The sequence below is a fragment of the Lycorma delicatula genome, chromosome 7 (genome assembly GCF_047948215.1).
Source record: "Lycorma delicatula isolate Av1 chromosome 7, ASM4794821v1, whole genome shotgun sequence".
Lineage (NCBI taxonomy): Eukaryota > Metazoa > Arthropoda > Insecta > Hemiptera > Fulgoridae > Lycorma > Lycorma delicatula.
In genome coordinates, this window is record NC_134461.1 from 86,450,959 (window position 1) to 86,471,205 (window position 20,247).

At 30.3% G+C, this 20,247-nt stretch overlaps 1 protein-coding gene across 1 annotated transcript in view; it reads right to left on the bottom strand.

Annotated features, from left to right (window-relative positions):
• Nucleotides 1–20,247, bottom strand: part of LOC142327344 (ribosomal protein S6 kinase alpha-2-like) — a 304,040-nt gene that overhangs the window by 126,485 nt on the left and 157,308 nt on the right. The window contains exon 3 of the mRNA XM_075370301.1: nucleotides 10,068–10,109. Coding sequence (XP_075226416.1) covers nucleotides 10,068–10,109 — 42 coding nt within the window. The remainder of the gene's footprint in view (nucleotides 1–10,067; nucleotides 10,110–20,247) is intronic.

Consider the following 20,247-nt stretch of genomic DNA (forward strand, 5'->3'; position numbering starts at 1 on the left):
CTGTTGTATCCCATTGTTTTTTTTTCTTTTTTAAAGAACGATTTTCACAATTGTATAGAAAAACCTTTGACGAAGACGTTAGCACATAAATCATTAATCAACGACACTAGAAAGCGCCATCAGCAGTAACGATAAATGTGTCCAGGAGAACCTACAACAAAAGATATTTTGCGCGTTTCTTTTTCTAATATACGTACGTATCTTTTTAAACATTTCTTTATAAAATAAGGAAATCGGAAAATATATAAATAAAGGAAAATAATTTTTAAGTATATAATATTAGTTGATTTTAATAAATTTAATATTATATGAATATATTTTATTTAACACGGACAATAATTTTTTCTAAAATTTTGAAATCAATTCGTTTCGAATATAAACCGGATTTACACTTTTTATCCATAAAAAATTAGTAAAACGATTATAAAAGAAAAAATAATCGATAAAAAAAATTTACCATTCTATAAGTTAATAATTTTTTAAATACAGTAAATTAAGATGTAAAAAAACATTTTTACATTTACATAAAACTTTTTACGATAACATGTTATATATAGTCAATACAACAAAACCAATGTTCACCGTGAAAACTATAATAAAACGTTTAATCGACCGTAAACAAATGGATAAAATAATAAAACAAAAGGAAGACAGATTGCACTAGCATAACGTGAACAAAAGAAACGATTACAGAATGAAATTAAATATATTTGAAAACATTTTTAATAGTGAGGATACATGATAAATTACCCGTTAAGGTGCGAAGTAGTCACGAGGAAAATTAAAAAAAGCAAGGCCCCCCCGTAGAAATAATGCTAAATTTTTTTTAAAAACATAGGATTTTATAAATATTTCTTACTCTTATACTGGATATGAACTGACAATTTTTAAAATAATATCTTTTATGATCATGCTAAGAATACAGATCTCGCTCAAATTTTCTATAAAAAATAGTTGTACTAAAACCACAAAAAATAAAATATTTTTTTCCAAGAAACGAACAAAGTATTTGGTTAATATGATAGATTACTTATCAATAACAGTCAATGTGTAAGTCACCCTGAATTTTTTTGTTATAAACGCATGGTATAAAATTATCCAAATCTAACCAGGTTAAGATACCAGATCCTTACGGATGAAAAAAACATATCGTTACCACTCAACCATAAATATATAATTTGTTTATGCTCCTGTATATTATTATATAACGTTATTTTCATTTAAAAAATGTATTTAAAATATTTTTTTGTCAGATTAACTAAGTTTTTTAAAAACTTCTCACTCAGCCGATTAACACATCCATGCTACCAAATAAAGAGCAGAGATCTACACCAATAGAAAAAAAATCATGCAGATACCATTTTTAGAAAAAAAAAATATATAAAATTTTAGTATTTGGAAACATGAAAAATATAATTTACGGAAAAATCAAATTAAAATGTAATATTTGGCCTGACAGGAAAGTTTGAGTGTCATCGTTTCTGGGCTGCGAATCCAGCTTTAGTAATTCTACTTTTCTGACTTCTTTTAACTTTTGGAATTTTTATACACTCAGTCTGATATTTTATTCGATAATATAAAAAACACAATCCACTCAGAAAATAAAGAAAATGCAATAAAAACTGTGAAAATTAAATCCTAACCTCAAAATTAACCTCTTCACTTACGAAAGATTGAGTTCGATTAGTTAATAAAAGATAAACGACATCTAAACTAAACTGAACTGGAAAATAATATTATTATTTAATAAATTTAAAACAATATAACAGTATATTTTGAAGTTTTCAATCACGATAACACACTTTTACCACACTAGAAAAACAAATACAAACCCACCGGGTTGGTCTAGTGCTGAACGCGTCATCGCAAATCAGCTGATTTCAATGTCGATAGTTCTAACGTTTAAATCCTAGTAAAGGCAGTTAGTTATTTTTATAAGGATTTCAATGCTAGATCGCGGATACCGGTGTTCTTTGGTGGTTGGGTTTCAATTAACCACATATCTAAGGAATGGTCGACCTGAGACTGTACAAGAATACACTTAATTTACATTCATACATATCATCCTCTGAAGTAATACTTTACGGTGGTTCCTGAGGCTAAACAGAAAAAAGGGACAACATATAGAAACACTAACCTCAAAATACCAGCTGATTTCTGTATTGTTTTAGCATATATACTGTGATCCTGTGGCATCTACATAGATTGACAGCGGGAATTCCAAACTTTCAAACTACATTAAAATCACAGATTTATCATGTTTATTGACAAAGAGATATAACAAAAAAATCTGAGTTTTTCAGAAAGATATCTTACGATATCGTCCTAAAAATTTTTTTTTTTATATCTTATAATTGTTGTACACTAAAAATAATAACATATTCATATTCTACAGATTTTAATGTATTAAAATGAAAAAAAAAACATTTGTCAAAATATTGAAGTTTTCAATGCTGACTTCCCTCTTAAGAACGTCTACACCGTTTATATTTTATTTCATTAATTTCATTTTTATCTTTATATTTAACTTTCATATTTATGAGATATCAAACGATTGTCTAAATTGCAAAACATAAAATTAATTGTAAAAGATTTTGATTAAAAATGAAATATCAGACGGTAGACGACATTTCTGCTTACAATAAAATCAATGAAACTTTTTAAAGGGATGTTACGTAGATAGATACAAAAACAGTACAGTCTCGAAACAATGTTATGAATGGAAAAAAATAGGTGACCGTACTGTATACATATAAATAAGTAAATATATAATTAAAAGATAATAATAATAATTGAATTTTTGGAAATTCTAATTAAAAATAAAACACCCTTTTAAAGAAATATCAGATAATTAAAAATATTATACAATGCTTGAAATTTCAACTTTTTAAAAGTCAATACAAATTAAACAAAAAAACATTTATAACAATTTATTCATCCTTAATTTCGAAAAGAGAAATAAATGTCAAAAATTGAATAAAGAGGAATTAAAAAAATATAATTTTTACTTTTAGTCTCTTTTTTTAAGGTCAATTTTCTTTACCAAAACTTATTTTACATTGATTAGTTTTATTTTTTTATTTCAAACGTGGATAAAACGACAAAAATTGCTGCAGTTTTTTTAGAAAAAGAAAGATAAAGAAGAGAAATTTGCGTTTAGATTAAAAAAAGACAAAACATGAAAATAATTTATGTAAAGATATTGGATTTTTGAGCTTGAACGAATGTGTTGAATATATATTACCTTATACCATAACTTTTCCGACAAACTTTTTTTTAAATTTTCGCGAAAATAAAAGAATGATATTATTACTCTACAATCCATTATTAAATAAATATAAATAAGAAAAAAAAGAAGAATCTCGACCTAAGAGACTGCTGTCAGAGGTAAACCAAAGCTCTCAGAAATTCAGGAATATGTAATTACTATTGTATCCCAAGAATTCCTACTAATTGGCTAGAATTTTTACTGGAAAACTTAAAATATTACAATGATATATATGGTTACGTTATAAAAATCGCAATATTAAGCAATGATCTAAAATAATATATGGGAAATGACTTCAAATCATCTTTGCAGTGTTAAATTTTCATTTAAAAAATCTTTTATTATCGTTATATAGAAGAAACTTACAACAGCCAGCAAACGTACTTTAAAAAATAAATACGAGTAAATAAATAGAAAAATCTATACATATGGTGAAGAGTAAAGTTTGAACATACAAAGCTACAAATAATAAAAAATCCTCCTTTTTTTACTGAAGTCTGTATGAGAAAAATAAAAATCCGTCACAGCACATGAAATATGATCGAAATAATCATGAAAATATAAAAAAAAAATTATAATTAAAATGTAGAATCGTTTAACGTATAATATAGTATATCATGAAGATATTTTATAATAAATTTTATTAACTCAGAAAATTCATTGAAAAAATATCTGAAAGTGATTTAAAACAAAACAAAAATATATATTACCCAGGGCCGCCATTCCCGTCTAGCCAGAGGGCTCCGCACCCTGGACTCCCGCACTGTTCGTTACCCTCATGGTTGTGATACATCATAATTAAAGTATTAAGGCCGTCTACAAACCTGAAAAAAAACTAAATTACGAAAGGCGGAATAGCACTAACTGTGATAAATAAAGTACACAAACCTTTGACGACGGAAAATTCATAACTTATTTATGTTCTCGTGATGACAATAAAAATAATAATGAAATAAAAGGATTTTTTTTATCTTTAATGAATATCTTTAATTAACAGCTTCAGCCAAAAGGGGGCTAGGGCCTCGATCTATGGTTTAAAACCCTCCCTGTAATAACCCGAATGTATCCTGCAAATTTGAAAGCAATCGGTCGGTTGGTTCTCAAGTGATGGTGCTACAAACAAACACGCAGACAGCAAACTTTCGGCTTTGATACAAATGTGTGTGTGTGTTGGGGGGGGGGCGAGGGTTTGATTTGATATAATACTGTTTTTGATTTAATATTTACAAATTTTGAGTTCATGAATAACTAACTTATATATAACATGAATAACATCATAACTTATAAACTGTGTGTATATATATATATATATATATATATATATATATATCGTTTTTAGTAACCGTTCCTTCCCTCGATTAGGTACATCCATGAATCACGAGAACCCTGTTTTTGTATAAATGAATAGTATTTTTTTAATAAATAAAACCATAAAAAAACATTTTACTTACGAAAAAGCTGATAACAAAGTTGAAATACTTTCCTTGCAATAGTTACTTATTGTAATACAGTGAAAAAAGCTGACAAAACACTTGTTTCTCGTGCACGGCTTACACATACAACTTAATTTAAATATTTATAATTTAATTTAAATATAATATTTTTTTTGTTTAATATAATGATTCTACCTAAAGTACGCGCGCATACCGAATTTAATTCGCGCGTGTACAGCGGTACTAAAGGCTACGGTCGGCAGTAATTAAACTAATGTAATTTCACAACTTACATAAACAAATTTCGCTTGTACGGTCGGCAGACTGGTATAGCCGCGAGGTTTAACGCACCAAATATCGAATCAGGCAGGCGATCGAGTCCGAGACCCAGTCAAAACGAGTTACTTCTTTGCAGTTTAAATATTATTGATCTATTTAATTCTACCGCACACCTGTGACGTCACAACATAGCAAATGACTACAATATCAGTTTTGGAGGAGGGAGTACGATTTTACAATAAATTTCTTTTTTAAATATTGTTTTTTTTTTTAAATTTAAAACAAATATGCCTAAGAAAAATATGACCTTAATTAGACGAAATCTCGATATACTGAGAGTGACCTTGCTCTACAGCCTTAGCCCTTTGATCTTTTAAGCTGAAAATTTAATTGCATCAATGCCCCATATACAGAAGTAATCTGACATAGTTTGGTCAAAATCGGTCCAGTAGTTCTGGAGATATAAGGTGATTTGGAGGGCGACACTGAACACGCGCGCGAGCGTACATTCGACCATTAACATCCAGAAAATTTCCATCCGGTTTTTTGGGTTCCGTAGGTGTCAAAACGTCAAGATATGCCCATATCTGGTTTTTCCTAAAGCTAAAGCTCTGCTAGAGTGCTATCTAGACGGGAAAGTAGAAATATGATACTTGAAAAAAGTGCTTAAAATTTTATGCATTTCTCTCTCTCTCTCTCTCTCTCTCTCTCTCTCTCTCTCTCTCTCTCTCTCTCTCTCTCTCTCTCTCTCTCTGTGTGTGTGTGTGTGTGTGTGTGTGTGTGTGTGTGTGTGTGTGTCTGTGTGTGTGTGTGTGTACACATGTTATTTGATGAGCATTATACAAAAGGTAAAGATTTTTATGATGCTTATTTTTAGAAATTACTGAGCTGATTTTATTGACTTTGTCGTTTGAAAACTTTTAGTTAGCTTTTTCTCGCAAAACCAAGTGGAAAACCGGAAAACCTACCTTCTTCCTTAACCTTTGAAGATATTGAATTGAGATCATCTATTATCTGACCTAGAAAAACTACACTTTATATGTCAAAATGTAAAATCAGACTTACTTAAAAAGTGTCTTGATTTGTTAATGATCTACGCTTTACAGTTCCTAAAATTAAATGCCCTTTGAAAACTGTACGCGTATACTCCTTCCCAAATATTCCTCACCATTTCAGTCAAAATTTTGTACAGTGATACCTCAGAGATGAAATTGTGGAAGCGTTTGTTCATTTATTTTCGCCACAGAACTACGGAAGAAATCGTTTCTTTATAGAACTTAACATTTTCTATCAATCTACGATTTTCTAAATATAAAAAACACTTCTTTTCAGAACTACCTCACTAAAAATACTTTAACAATATTTTTTTTTTATTTATTTATAAAAGCTTCTTTTCAGAATTTCTTATTTCCATATACATCCACTTAATTCATGTTGTATTATTGTCAAGACTGCAAAGTTTTGATGATGTAAGAGTTTAAACTGTCCATGATTCAGAACAAGGGGGAAATAAAAGCGTTGAATATAACGACATATTTAACGTGTATGGCTGATTTTTAAACAACTACATCATATAAATGATGCATGTTTAGGTAAAAAATGTAAAACGTGTAACAAAAAAAAAACCCACATCTCAATCCCTGTGAGAATGGATTATAATTCTATAAACGTTTCAGCAGAATTTTGAATTTTAATGAAAAGAAAAGACTGTCAACAACAGTCTTTAAGAGCAAGTTTCTTTTTTTTCTCTTTTTTTTGGGGGATTTATATTAACATAATTTAACGAATATTTACTGTTACGTGGAGAGGGGAGGATTTTGTATTCAAGTCGTTTTTTTAACGTGATTTTTAACAATCAACTTGTTTATTTTTATCATTTATTTTCGCACAAGAATAACTCTAGACTTGAAAATTCACAAAAGAAAAGAAACGGATAATTAAGCTTAATGTTAATAAATCAGTACATATATTTATTACCTTGACATTAAAAGGCGCTCCTTCCCTACGTAATACCTGAATTACTTAAGAAAGAGACTTTTATTAAAATAAAAATTCTCAACCAAAGAAAAAATAAGGGATATGTAACATCATTATAAAATCTAGCTGATTGTACGACATTCAACTACATAATGCAACTTATGGAAAGACTCTAACAAAATTGAGGATTTCAATAAAAACTCATAAAGAATGATAATTATTACCGTGTTTTACGTAAACAATCTCACTTCACTAACTGTGACTTAAATACACCATTTATAAAAGATACAGTAAATTACACTACCAGGTAATTTCCAGCACCATTTTTTTCTTCAATCAAAAATTATTCAATAAAAAAAATTAGTAAAATAAAGCTTATAGAGGAGCTAAAGAAACAAGTGTATTTGGCTAATAGTTGTGTCATAAAATACCACCATATTCTATCTTATTATTATTATTATTATTATTATTATTATTATTATTATTATTACTGCAGAACATTACATATTTTACCTTATTTTAGTTAATTAACAGTCATTAATTTATCTAAAAATAATAAAACAGAATATATTTTCAGGTAACAAAATTGCCGATGGGGATAATTTCATTATCATCACCACGTAGAATATCATAATAATAATTATTCTACTTTCAGTCGTTTAACAAAACAAAAATAAATGGAATTAAAAGTAAAATACAGACAAACAAAAAGTTTCTTTGAAATATAAAAATATTAAGCCATACGTCAAAGTGAGATAGGATATATATATTTTTTTAAATCCTGTAATTTCGTCCGTTTTGTTACTAAGGCCAATTAAAACTGGTTTTTAAAATAATTAAAAATACTAGAATACTGGCTAAAATAAAAATGAATTACCTTTCACAGTATAAAAACGAAAAATAACCAATACGTGAATGTAAACATCAATTATCTTTATTCACGATACCAAAATTTATTATCGAGTAAGTAATTAAAGTGAGAAATATTGTTTTTGAATTACCTAAAAAAAATACACTACAAAAAATCAAACATTCTTTTTGTATTCATCATGTTTAGAACAATAAAATCATTATAAAATGCTCATTCAAACGCCTTTTTTCTATTTCACATCAATTTAAAAAAGAGGTAAATTTTATTAAAACTCTTCAATTAATGAAGTACTTTGAATTACAGGATTCAATAAACGGTAATTGTTAAGAAAATTTGGTCTAGTTACACCAATATTTGAGACTAAATTTTATACGTGATTTTTCCAATAAGGGGGTTTTAATGCTGAATCATCATATCGCAATTTACCAAGCAAGGTGTATCGAGATGCCCGAATTCGTTTAAAACGAATAACATCACCATTTTTTCCCAAGCGCGTCGTGAAATATTAATTTTTTATGTATACCTCCCTTTTCCTCCGCTACTCACGGTCGTAAAAATTCGAAAAAATTTATTGGAAGATATACGATTTTTCAATAATTTAAAAAAACATAAACAAGGGTTTAAGTAACCTGGCATTAGTAATTTATTCTTTATATGGAAAAATAATTATACACGAAAAACTTTTAAAAAAATGATTTTTGGGGGGGTTGGGGAAATTTATGATAAAGCTATGTTGTAAAAATTATCATTGTATGTTTAAGTAAACAAAAAAAGATTTTCATTCGAAGCATCGGAACCCGCGAAAATACGGTCTCGTTTTTACGGCGTCACAGAAGCCCCGACCGAACCCTGACCTTAAATAAAAGGTCATTTTATCAAGTATCTCAACAAATTCACCGGGCTACACACATCTACACCTACACAACGGTTTGTTGTAATTTATATACTATATACAAAATTATTACACGTACAACAAGGAGTCTTCCAAACTTGGGGAAATTATTTCCTTTTCCATTCCTTTCCTCCATAAATTTTATTTTTTTTTTGTGTGCGTTTCTGTTTCTCATGTTTCAGATTCCACAGTCAGAACAGGTAATTGACGGCGGCCACGCGGTTCCGAGTTCGAATCCCGGTTAGGAACAACATTTTTCGTACGCTACATTTCCATATCACAAGCACAAGCATCAAGCTTATGTGGCGATATCATCAAGCAAATAATGCTTAAACTTAAAAAAAAAATAAAATAAAATAAAAATTGGAGATTAGATATAATTATGTAGTAGAATCTCGTAAGAATGATTTTTTTTTTTTTTTTGCTTGATGATATCGCCAAATAAGCTTGAAGCTTGTGCGTAGGATATGGAAATGTAGCGTATGAAAAATGCCGTGCATGACCGTGATTCGAACCGAGGACCTCCGCATGAAAGGCCGAAACCTTACCACTCTCATATGAATAATAAAGATTTTATTGCATTCAGAAACGGTAATAGAAGTGATTGAATGTAAATGGTTAAACAGTTAAGGGACGTCTGAAATATGATAAATATTAAGAACATCCTGCATACTTGATCAAGTACACTGGGATTAAAATATTTAACACACAATAGAAAAACTACATCAATTTAGCCAAAATTAAAGAGCAAAAAAGTACAGATGAATTACTTGGCGAATTTCTCTCTTTTTTCTGTTTAGTCTCCGAAAACATCATAAGGTATTACTTCAGAAGTAAGTAAGGTTTTACTTGCCGTACCTTCATAGTAATGATTCTTCACTCCACTAAATACTCCAACCTACTCTCCCCCACCGAAAAACACCATTTACAAATTATTTTTTTAATAAATTGTAATCGTTATCTATATTTTAAATTAAATAACATCAGACAATCGACATAAAAATGTGTGAAAGCCCTGAAAAAAATTTAAATCCTTAAAACGTAATTTTTTTTTTAAATTTTTTAATAAATATTTAAAATTACAAAAACAAACTTAACGTAAGAAAATACAGAAAGAAAAACCACTAATAAGAAGTAAACCTCAACAAAAATCTACTATAATTAAAATTTTACTGATAAAAGTGGAACAAATCCACAAAATACCAGGTAAGTAATTTCAGAGATTATCGTCTTCCAAAAGCCATTCGGTCAGGTTCACGTTTACAAATAAATATAGACTTGTAATTATAATACATATTTCCTATAAATCATAATTATTATTATACGAAACAAGAAAATAATAATTACCTGAATTGGTTGATCGACTACCATCTCCTCTGTGCTAGCACTCTATAACAAAAAAACAAAACCAAAAATTAATTTATTTCCCAAAAAAAAAACTTAACAATTAAGACTAACGAATATTGATTTTAAAAAAAAGATCAAGATACAACTTAAAAACAATCCTTATCAAATTTTTATTAAGATATAAATTTGATAAGATATATTGATATTTCAACGATAAATTAAATTTCAACACCTGATAATCTATGTTACCTTTATTTAATTGTTTGTCTGCCGATTGCCACAAATTAAATAGTTTAACACGGCGTAGAAAGGTGCAAAACTCACTCCTTTAAACGTACAGCAATTTTTAAAACGAATAAAAATTTACCAGATTTGGTAAATAGGGAGAGGAATGAAATAAATTACTTTTTTTCACTAACCGGAATATACTGTTGGATATGAATCGGTTTACTGCAGTTCATGTATTCTAAAAATTAGAAAAGAATTCAGAATTAAGAAATATATATAGAAAAAATTTAAACGATAAAGAGAATACAAGTAAGAAAGTTATATCTTTGAAAATAAAAATTATATAAAACAAGTAAATTCATAAGTATAATATCTATGAGGAAAAACATATGAATAAATGAATTGACAATAAATCACGATTGAACTGAGCCGGAAGTTTATCAAATGTTTCGTTAAGAATATATTATCATACGGAAGTGAATTGTGGATTATTCAAAAGAAAGAGTATACGTAATTTGACAGTTTTAAAATGCGGTTAAAAAGGAGATTTGAAAAAGAAAAGATCAGAAAAATAAATACAATAAAGATAACAATAATTTATAAAAACCGCTTACCACCAACTTTTTTATATGCTTTTAAAATGCGCCGATTGTGAATTAAAATACATTGGTAAGACGAATCGATCTTTTTCTGTTAGTATACGAGAACATATAAATAGAATAAAAACAGGTCAAATAGAAAGATCTAATTTTGCAAAAAATATTATCAATAATAACCATAATTTTAATCCGGAAAATTTTATTGAAATTCTTGATTTTTCTAATGATATGCAAGGTACTAATAACTTAGAAAAATATCATATATATCTTAATAATAGTAAATTAATGAATGAACAAACAAGATTTGACAATGATATATTATATAGGAAAGTTCTGAACTTTAACTAGTGTAGACTGACCACACGGTTTGCTTTCAATTTTATCATAACGGTGGAAACTTTTATTGTGACTGGACGCTAAGTCCACATAATTTTTTAAAACATGACGACCACTGTTGTACATTTTTACATTTTACATAACGACTTACATACGATGAATGAGTTTTTATTTCATTTTAAGAATAATATAAACGTTTTTTGAGTTACTTTGAAGATGGAATTGGTATCCGAAAGTACTTGAATACATATAAAAAAGTTTTTGGTAATTGGTTTTTATAAATAATTATTATTATTGTATAATCATACTAACGGGCCATGTTTGATAAAATTATTACAATAATGATTGTAAGAAAATATTTTTATAAAATGATTAGGAAAATTATAACATCGTACAAAACGTAATGGGTAAAATTCTCTTCAACAAGCAATCGTAAAAGATGAAAAATGGAAAAAGAAAAGAGAAAAAAAGAAGATGGATTGCGATTTTACAGAAATTAAGAAGAGAAAACATAATAATTAGAAAGAAGCAAATTGTCCAGCACTAAGAAAAATTGAGTAAATTAAAACCAAAAATAGACTTAACAAACAAAAAGTAAGAATGCGAATCCCACTGAAAATCCTTGAACATTCAACAATACATGCTGTTCACCACTCGAACTGACTTTTACTTCATATTGTAACAAGACCGGTATAACAGACCTGAGTAACGATTCCTGCCAATTAAGAAGAAAGAAGTAGAAAATATAATATAAAGAAATCCAGAAAGGGGCTAAAAGAAACCCTTTTATTTAAAATAACAGATCCGTTTAACAATCGTCTTTTGTAATATTGCCCACTGACACACCAAACAGATGTTGTTCCGTGAGAAAAGTTACCGGACCTAACTTTTGGAATTTGTAGGGAAAATGTGAGGGCGGTCGATCATTCTCACGTTTCGAGTTGGGTCCGGTCCGGCAAGTAAGGAGAAAAGGAGTATAAATACTCCGGGGAAGACCAGTTCTGGGAATCAGTCTAAGCGAAACGTTATGATGTGAGTCTGCGAGAAGAGTTCTGAGAGGTATCAGTTCCGAGAGATGTGAGTATTGCAAAATTAATATAAACGAGACGTTATGATGTCAGTCTGCGAGATGATTCTTCTGCGAGAAGCAAATTTCCAGTGAACTAAATTGGCGCGATTAAGGTGACGTTACCTTAAATTAAATCCAGTACATAGAGTTGAGTAAGTGTACTCGTACCGTACGGACGTGTTGTTGTGCTGCTCCGCAATTATAATATTTTTGGACTGGTTTTTCCGGCTTTTCTTGGAGACGGACAATAGGTATTGTTAGGTGAGTGTTTACTCGATGTGTTTTGAAATTTTTACGATTTTTGGATAACGGACGGAATTTTTTATTGTGATTTTTGTCGTTTCAACCTTATTGTCACAGACAATAAGGATTATAGTGGAGCGTCTCTTCGCTGTACGTGATTATTCGGTTATCTCCAGCTGATAACAGATAACATATCAGTAAGTAGTAATATAATTAATATAAATGTTATTTAAGATAATTGATTACATCGGTCAAGGACTTAGGAAATATTCTAATACTTCCTACTGTGTATAGGAAATTTTACTGAGTGCTACGAAGCGAATTTAGTAGGGGGAATTCCTTTTCCTTCATAACTCCTGCAATAGTTACCCTATCCAAATACTTCCTTGATATAAATCCCGATCACAAAAATCCTCAACTTTTGACCTCCCCTTCCCCCCCAAAAGTTTTATTAAATTTTTGGGAGGATACATCTTACCTCCCTCGACCACTCGCTGGACTCGGAATTGTCTTCTGAGCCAGTGCCACACCATGAGAAGGCGTGGGTCACTTCCTTTGGAAAGTACATTCTCCCAAAGTGGTGGCACGACGAAATCGTCTGTAGTCAAGAAAATGGACACCAAAGAGAAAAAGAGAGCCCGTCAGGGCTCCTCTGAAGAAGAGGATGGGTCGCCCTACTCATTTGGTAGTCTGGTTCACCAGCTTGGACAAGCGATTGATGCCCTGAAAAAGCATACGGGGTCAGGTTTGACTAGATATATAGCACTCCACGAGCAGGAGCTGAGGAGAATACACGAGGGCTTAACTGATCTGTCTGATGTACCCTTTCCCGTAGAGGTTAACACGCAGTCCACCCAGACTGATCCTGCTTTTGACACGGATCAGACAGAAATCTTAAATCTTGATCTGTCTGATGATGAATTAATTGAGTTACTCCCGCGCAGGTGGTCTGCGTGGGCAATGAAAAAGGTGAAAGTCGTTACTCTTCCGACTGACGGGGATACATGTCAATTTGTTGACATCAGTAAATCGAAGAGAGCGGCCACAGAGAAGATCCAAGCAGGCATGATTGCATTAGACTCTTCCACAATGATGGAGAGTTTCCAAAAGGAGGCTACTAAGAAAAATAAATTTACTATTTTCTTCGATTCCGAAAAAGGGGAAAAGCTTGCGGCCAGATGCATTATAAATGCATTAAGAAAGGTACTAGTCAGTGTACCCAAAGTGACCTATATTCTACCAACTGGTGAATATGGGAATATTTTGAGAAAAATACTTATTTATTTGCATAGAACCAACGAGGAACCTCCAACATTGGTAGTACCCAGGAAATCAGACTCAAGCCGTGGGCGATCTAGGTCTGCTTCGGCTCGTCGCTCGACGCCTCCGGTTGAAGGGAGCAAGATAGTTGTTATCAAGGGACAGGGCAAATCCAGGGCAAAATAAACAAGGAAGAAGCTGGAGAAGTTCTTTCTCTAAGAAAAGGAAGAAACAACGAATTAGAGGTCAGGGTCAAGGATGCCGAGCAGGCAGCTCAATTTACTACGGTGCTTAAGGACAGAGCGGCAGACCTTCAAGTGAACGTAAGAACTAGGGGTGATAGAAGAGCGGTTGTGCATATAAAGGAATTAGAAGAAGACACGTCAGAGCGCGATATTAGTGAGGCGATAGTTGCAGTCATTGGTGCCGCTGAGACGTTCCGGATCACCTCGATAAGAAACGCTTTCGGTAATACACGTAATGCTACAGTCATCACAAATCATAGGACAGCACTAAAATTGATTTCGAATAGACTTAGAGTTGGCTGGGTGCACTGCCGCTCATACATCAGAACGGATCCTGTCAAATGTCATAAATGTTGGGCGCTGGGACACACGAGTTTTGAGTGCAGAGGTCCTGATAGGTCGGCTTTGTGCTACAACTATGGGGGTACAGGCCACCTTATACGTGATTGTAAAGCGGCGTCCAAATGCCTCGATTGTAATGGGACTGACCATCGCACTGGAGGCGTAAAGTGCGGCAAAGCCAGAAATGATTAGTATAATACTGTCCAATGCCAACAGGAGTATTCTGTCCCATGATTTAGTGGGAGAGACTGCCAGGGAATTGAATGTTGACATCGTGATTACTACTGAGCCGAACTTGGGTACCGCTGCTCGTCATGACTGGCTGGCTGATGCTGTTGGTGATGTCGCTATAACAAACATCAGTAATAGGATCGGATGGCAGTTGCATCATACAGGAGAGGGGATTTTAGCGATTATTTTGCCGAATTTTGTCCTTGTGGCTGGATACGTGAGTCCTAATATTGGAATTGCTGAGTATGAACTTTACATTGACGAAATATAACGGGTCATCTTACAGTCACCGAAAAGAGTCTTGGTTATGGGTGATTTTAACTGCAAGGCCACGATTGCTGGTAGCAGTTATACTAACAGAAGATCCTTACAGAAATGATGATGGCGACTGATATGATTTGTCTAAATGAAGACTCTTATACATTTCAAGCCAGAGGTCATAGATCTGTATTAGACCTGACATTGGTTGACAATAGTTGGGATACTTCGCTCTATCAATGGAGAGTTTTGAGGTCAGAAACTGGTAGTGATCACTTTGCCACGATATTTTCTTTTGACGGTATACGACCGGTGATCGGGAGAACATCAAAGCCGCCGAGATTGTCTATAAGACAGGTAGAAGTAGTGGTTGACAAAGTTGCTCGCAAGCTCATGGATGGCAGAGAGGTTAAAAATCCAGTACATGAAAACAAGAAATGGTTCGGTGAGTTACTGATAAGACTATAAGTGAAATAGATAATGTGTTAAATTTCATTCATAAACTGTTAGTTTTATTTGTGAATTGCAAAGGTATTTCCAATGAAAGAACTGCAAAGATACTTGCCTTATCTATTGTACTATTGTTGTTAATACAATACTAGTGGTTAAAAGTGTTAAGAATAGCGGTCAAGCCAATGTCTTTTGTCAATGGGACTGAATTCTGGTTTTCATTATTTATCTACCTGTGAATAAATCCTGACCATTATTTTAAATTCTGTTTTATACGTCATTACTGTTATTATTGCTATTATTATTGTGAGCCGTTTATTATTGTCGCTTATTATTATTATTATTACTACTACTACTACTATTGTCCTTTTTGATTTGTCTGTTTTACTTAGTTCTTTAACTAATAAATTGTAATTATATAAACATTTTTAATTATCAATTTCTCAATATCCTGATCGACCCGCGAACACGCAACTATATGATTCTACTAAAAAGGCATAACTGCTGCCTTGTAATAAATTTAAATAAATTTGCAACGCAAAATTATTGCAATTCTTGTGAGAATTAAGAAAACTAGATCGCATTTGGCCAAAAGAAGTTCTGTTACTTCAAGACATTGCGTCGATTCATACTTTCAACATTTACAATGGCCAAGTTAGGCAAACTGTGGATCTGATTGCTACCGTACTAATCGCTAGATTTACGCTGCGATTTCCATATCTTTCCTGACTGAAATGGCTCGGAGGAATAAACTTTTCGGGTTAAATATTCGTTGCTGTAAGTGGCTATTTTAAACAGTTGGGTAAACTGTTTCATAAAATGGTATAAATCTCGAACACCGTTAGCGTTCAACATCGTATGTTTTGAGATAAAAGAAAGCTATATTGAAAAATATATTAATCAAACTTGAATAATTGTTGTTTTTTTTTTGTATCAAACCCCTCAATATTGAGGCTTTCAAAATATTGAACATATCAATATGTTCAAAAAGAACACAGATGATTACTGTATAAATTACACCTAAATTAACATGAATCGAAGTGTAAAGGTTCCCAACTAGTTTGCGAAAATACTAGAAAAATGTCTGCTAAAGCTCAGCCTAACCGGAAACATAACCGAGACCTTCTGTATGACAATCAATACCTCCGCTAAATGAATTATTGTAAAGCTATATTTTATATCTAATAACGCTCTATCTCTTTCACTCCCGCACGAAAACACACACACACAAAAGAAAAGAAAATTGAATTAGTCTATATTTCTTCACAAGTTAATCTTCGCACAATGAGAATTTGACCTTCCTTTCTCGTGTTTCAATTTTTATTTACAACAAAACACAATACTTTAATTTCCGGAATGTGAAAGTAAAAAATTTAATCGGAAGGACAGACGTGTCCTGAATATCAAACGTATTCAGTGACTTTATTTGAATCTTTTTATACACGAGTTACCAAATAAATGTTTACATTAACCCCTCTTAAAAAAAAAGACTATATGCAAAAAAAAGTGTAAATTTTAAACGATCTATCCAGGAAAACAATTAATTAAAATCATTTTAATTAAAAAAATTATAAAAATTACCAGGTTTATAAATAAAATAAAAAATACCTGAATTACGCTGAAGTATTAAATATCTTAAAAGTTAAAAATAATTACTCCAATAAAAATTGATTATCTACTTAACGACAAAAAATTGTTCGTTTATTACACATTAATCATTAAGAAGGAAATAACCAACGAAAATACTTTCACCAATAGGAAATAACGTTTAGGTTCAATTAGTAGAAATTTATATCCAAAACAAATTGTTTTAAATCTCAACCTCCATGTTGAAAATCAAAGTGTAAATTATAAAAACTTTTGCGCAGTTTTGCGCAAAATAAGACCGATTTTTCGTTTCCGAAACATCTAATTTAAACTCAATCACCACTATAACTAAATGCATAAACAAGTATGAAAAACAAAGTTAACAAAACCTCAATTTGAAATTAGGTCTATTGTCGATCTTAATTTGAGCGTACCTGAAGAACGACTAAACAAATTTTTATCAAATTTTCACATGCACAACTTCAGGTACACTACTATAGCATATCTAAATCTCAATAAAACTAATCGAATAATTTTGTTCATGATTTATCTGATGATTAAAAAAGTCAAATAAATATAAATTGACTAAATAGCAATTACTTTTAAATAAAAATTTGTAATAAAGGAAACTGCCTGTTCTAAAAATGTACTTAAAATAATTTTAACGACGGACATTTATATGTATATTATTAAGCTTTAAAAACAAACAGCTTAGCTTATTTCCATTTAACAATCATTAGTCTTATCCCCCAATCATTAAAATACTATTTAAATCAGCATACTGTATATGTTACAATATACAAAGAATTTTATTTTGTTAAACAGAATCAAGTAAGGAGAGTTTTGTATCGACAGTTACACGATTGTACCTATATAAAATTATATATTTATAATATGTAAACTTTTTAGCCTTAAAAATGAAGATACCATAATCATAATACAAAGTATAACGGTTGATCAACATTACTTTAAGTTATTTATTAAGATAAAATAAAAAACTTCCAAAGAAAAGTTTTGTAGAGATGAAAGATCATTCGTAACACTTTTAAACGATAAATTATTCTATTGTTTGACGTCTTTTTTTTATATACTTCCAAAAATTTACAAATATACACAATCTTTATAAAATCCCTCTTCTTTAAACTAAACAAACAACGAATTATATCACATTTCATTCAGCAAAACAACATAATATAAAGCGAAATTCACAAAAACATACGTTACTATAAAATATTATAAATTCATAATTCTAAAAAGAAATCTCATCATGATACCGACAATAATCTTACAAATTTAATAAAGTTACAATTGTACAAAAATAGATTATACAACTTAATTCTCAAAGCACAAAATAATCATGAATTTATAAATAAAACAGAAAATAGTACGACATTTAAGTGTAACATCAATAACTCATGATCCAAAAAAAAATTTCATTTGGATCACAATTAAAAAAAAAAACAAATATTGTTCGAAAGTGAATATTTGGTACGATATCACAACACCGTTCATACTAAAGCCGATTGAAACATAGCGAATGTTATATGCATTTCAATCAAATCATAAAGATATTCCGAACTGATAAATTAGTAATTTTCAGGAGCTGAGCTATATACATAATAGTTACGAAATAAGATGCTCGACATACAGCTGAGAACGCATTAATAATCGAAAAGAAAAGAAAAAACTTAATATTAAAATGTTTATAATAATTTTGCTTTATTTAAATGTATTACAAAAAACATTTTAAAAATATATTTAATAAAAATATTTGTAGTAGCAGTAGAAGAAACTAACATACTATATTTTAAAACTTTGTGTTTGCTGTAATTTTTTGTCAACATATCTATGCCTCTTTCACAATTCTTTGAGGTTTTCTTTATTATAAAAAAAATCAATTTGGAATCTTTATTTCTATAATAATATAGACATACTCGAAAATAAACAATTTAAAAAAAAATAATTAACTTAAGCACTGGGTTGCCTGTAAACCGGTAGACAATTTTTACATTATTATTAAGATTAAGTAAAAACGTAAATAATAAAAAGAATAAACATGAAAAGCAAATTAATGTATTCCAAATAACCAAATTTAAAAAATACTTACAACAATAGAATGAGATGAAACCAAACGAAACAACCGCTATCGTGGTCTACCGTTGGAATACGTTTTAAGCTATGTACAGCGATGTTGGTCGGAGGTATCTGAGCTAATTTTATGAATCTTTGTTAATTTCTTCTTCTTCTAATAATGGTATTTCTTTTCTTCTAATAAAAATTCAACAATATGGCCGTGAAAATAATTTTTTCCATTGTCAAACCGTGAGATAATAACCTATTACGAAACAAATTTCCATCATTGTTTATTTTATTATAACTTTTTAAATAATATTATATACGTATATTTTTTGTAAACGCGCATTTACAGTTTGTTCACAGTTTAAATATTACATTATTAAACTATTAAAACTAGAATTATAGGTTTAAATTTCCTCACAATAATTTATTTATACCACAAAAGTTAAATTTTATTTTATTTAATAATAAAACAAAACTAATTCAGTAATGAACACGAGAACTTTCAGGAAAACCGATACTCTCTGGTTTACAGTCGACAACATAACTAGTAACTTAGTGGTAATTTAACTTATTACGTAACAGTTAACCGATACACCACCGTTTTACTGAGTATGGTAAATAAATTTCAAGGTATGCGACAAATCGATATCAAGGCTTTTACTTATGACTGCGATACGGGCCGGGTATTTATCTATACAGTAATTTCCGTTCACTTATTATTTTCTAAGAAATTTTATAAGAAATACATAGTAATGTGGATTTTAGGAAAACGAAACCGGTAGTGGTAAACAAAAAAAAAGGGTTACAACAATCTTTTTTTTTATTGATAAATTTAATTGAGAGGGGGAAATACTCTAGAAAGATAACTAAAAATTAATAAAAATAGAATCCATTAAATAAATATAAGTATTTAACGATAATAATTATACTAAAATGTCTAATCGACCGTGAACTTATAAAAGGAAAGGTTCATTGTCAGGCAAAAGAATCCAACGGCTTAAAATAATGTACGTACAAATAGATAAATATATTGCAACTAAGCAAAATTAGAAAGTTCTATTAATCAAGTTAGTACAACCGAAAAAATGTATTTATAGTCTATTAAATCCAGCCTCATTCGAAGTAATAACAATATGGTTACATAAAACATATACGGTAAAACTAAATAAACTATAATAGAATATAACTATAATAGAATAGATATAACTTACTTATATCTATTCCAAGAAATTGTTTCCTTCCACATTTGTTGC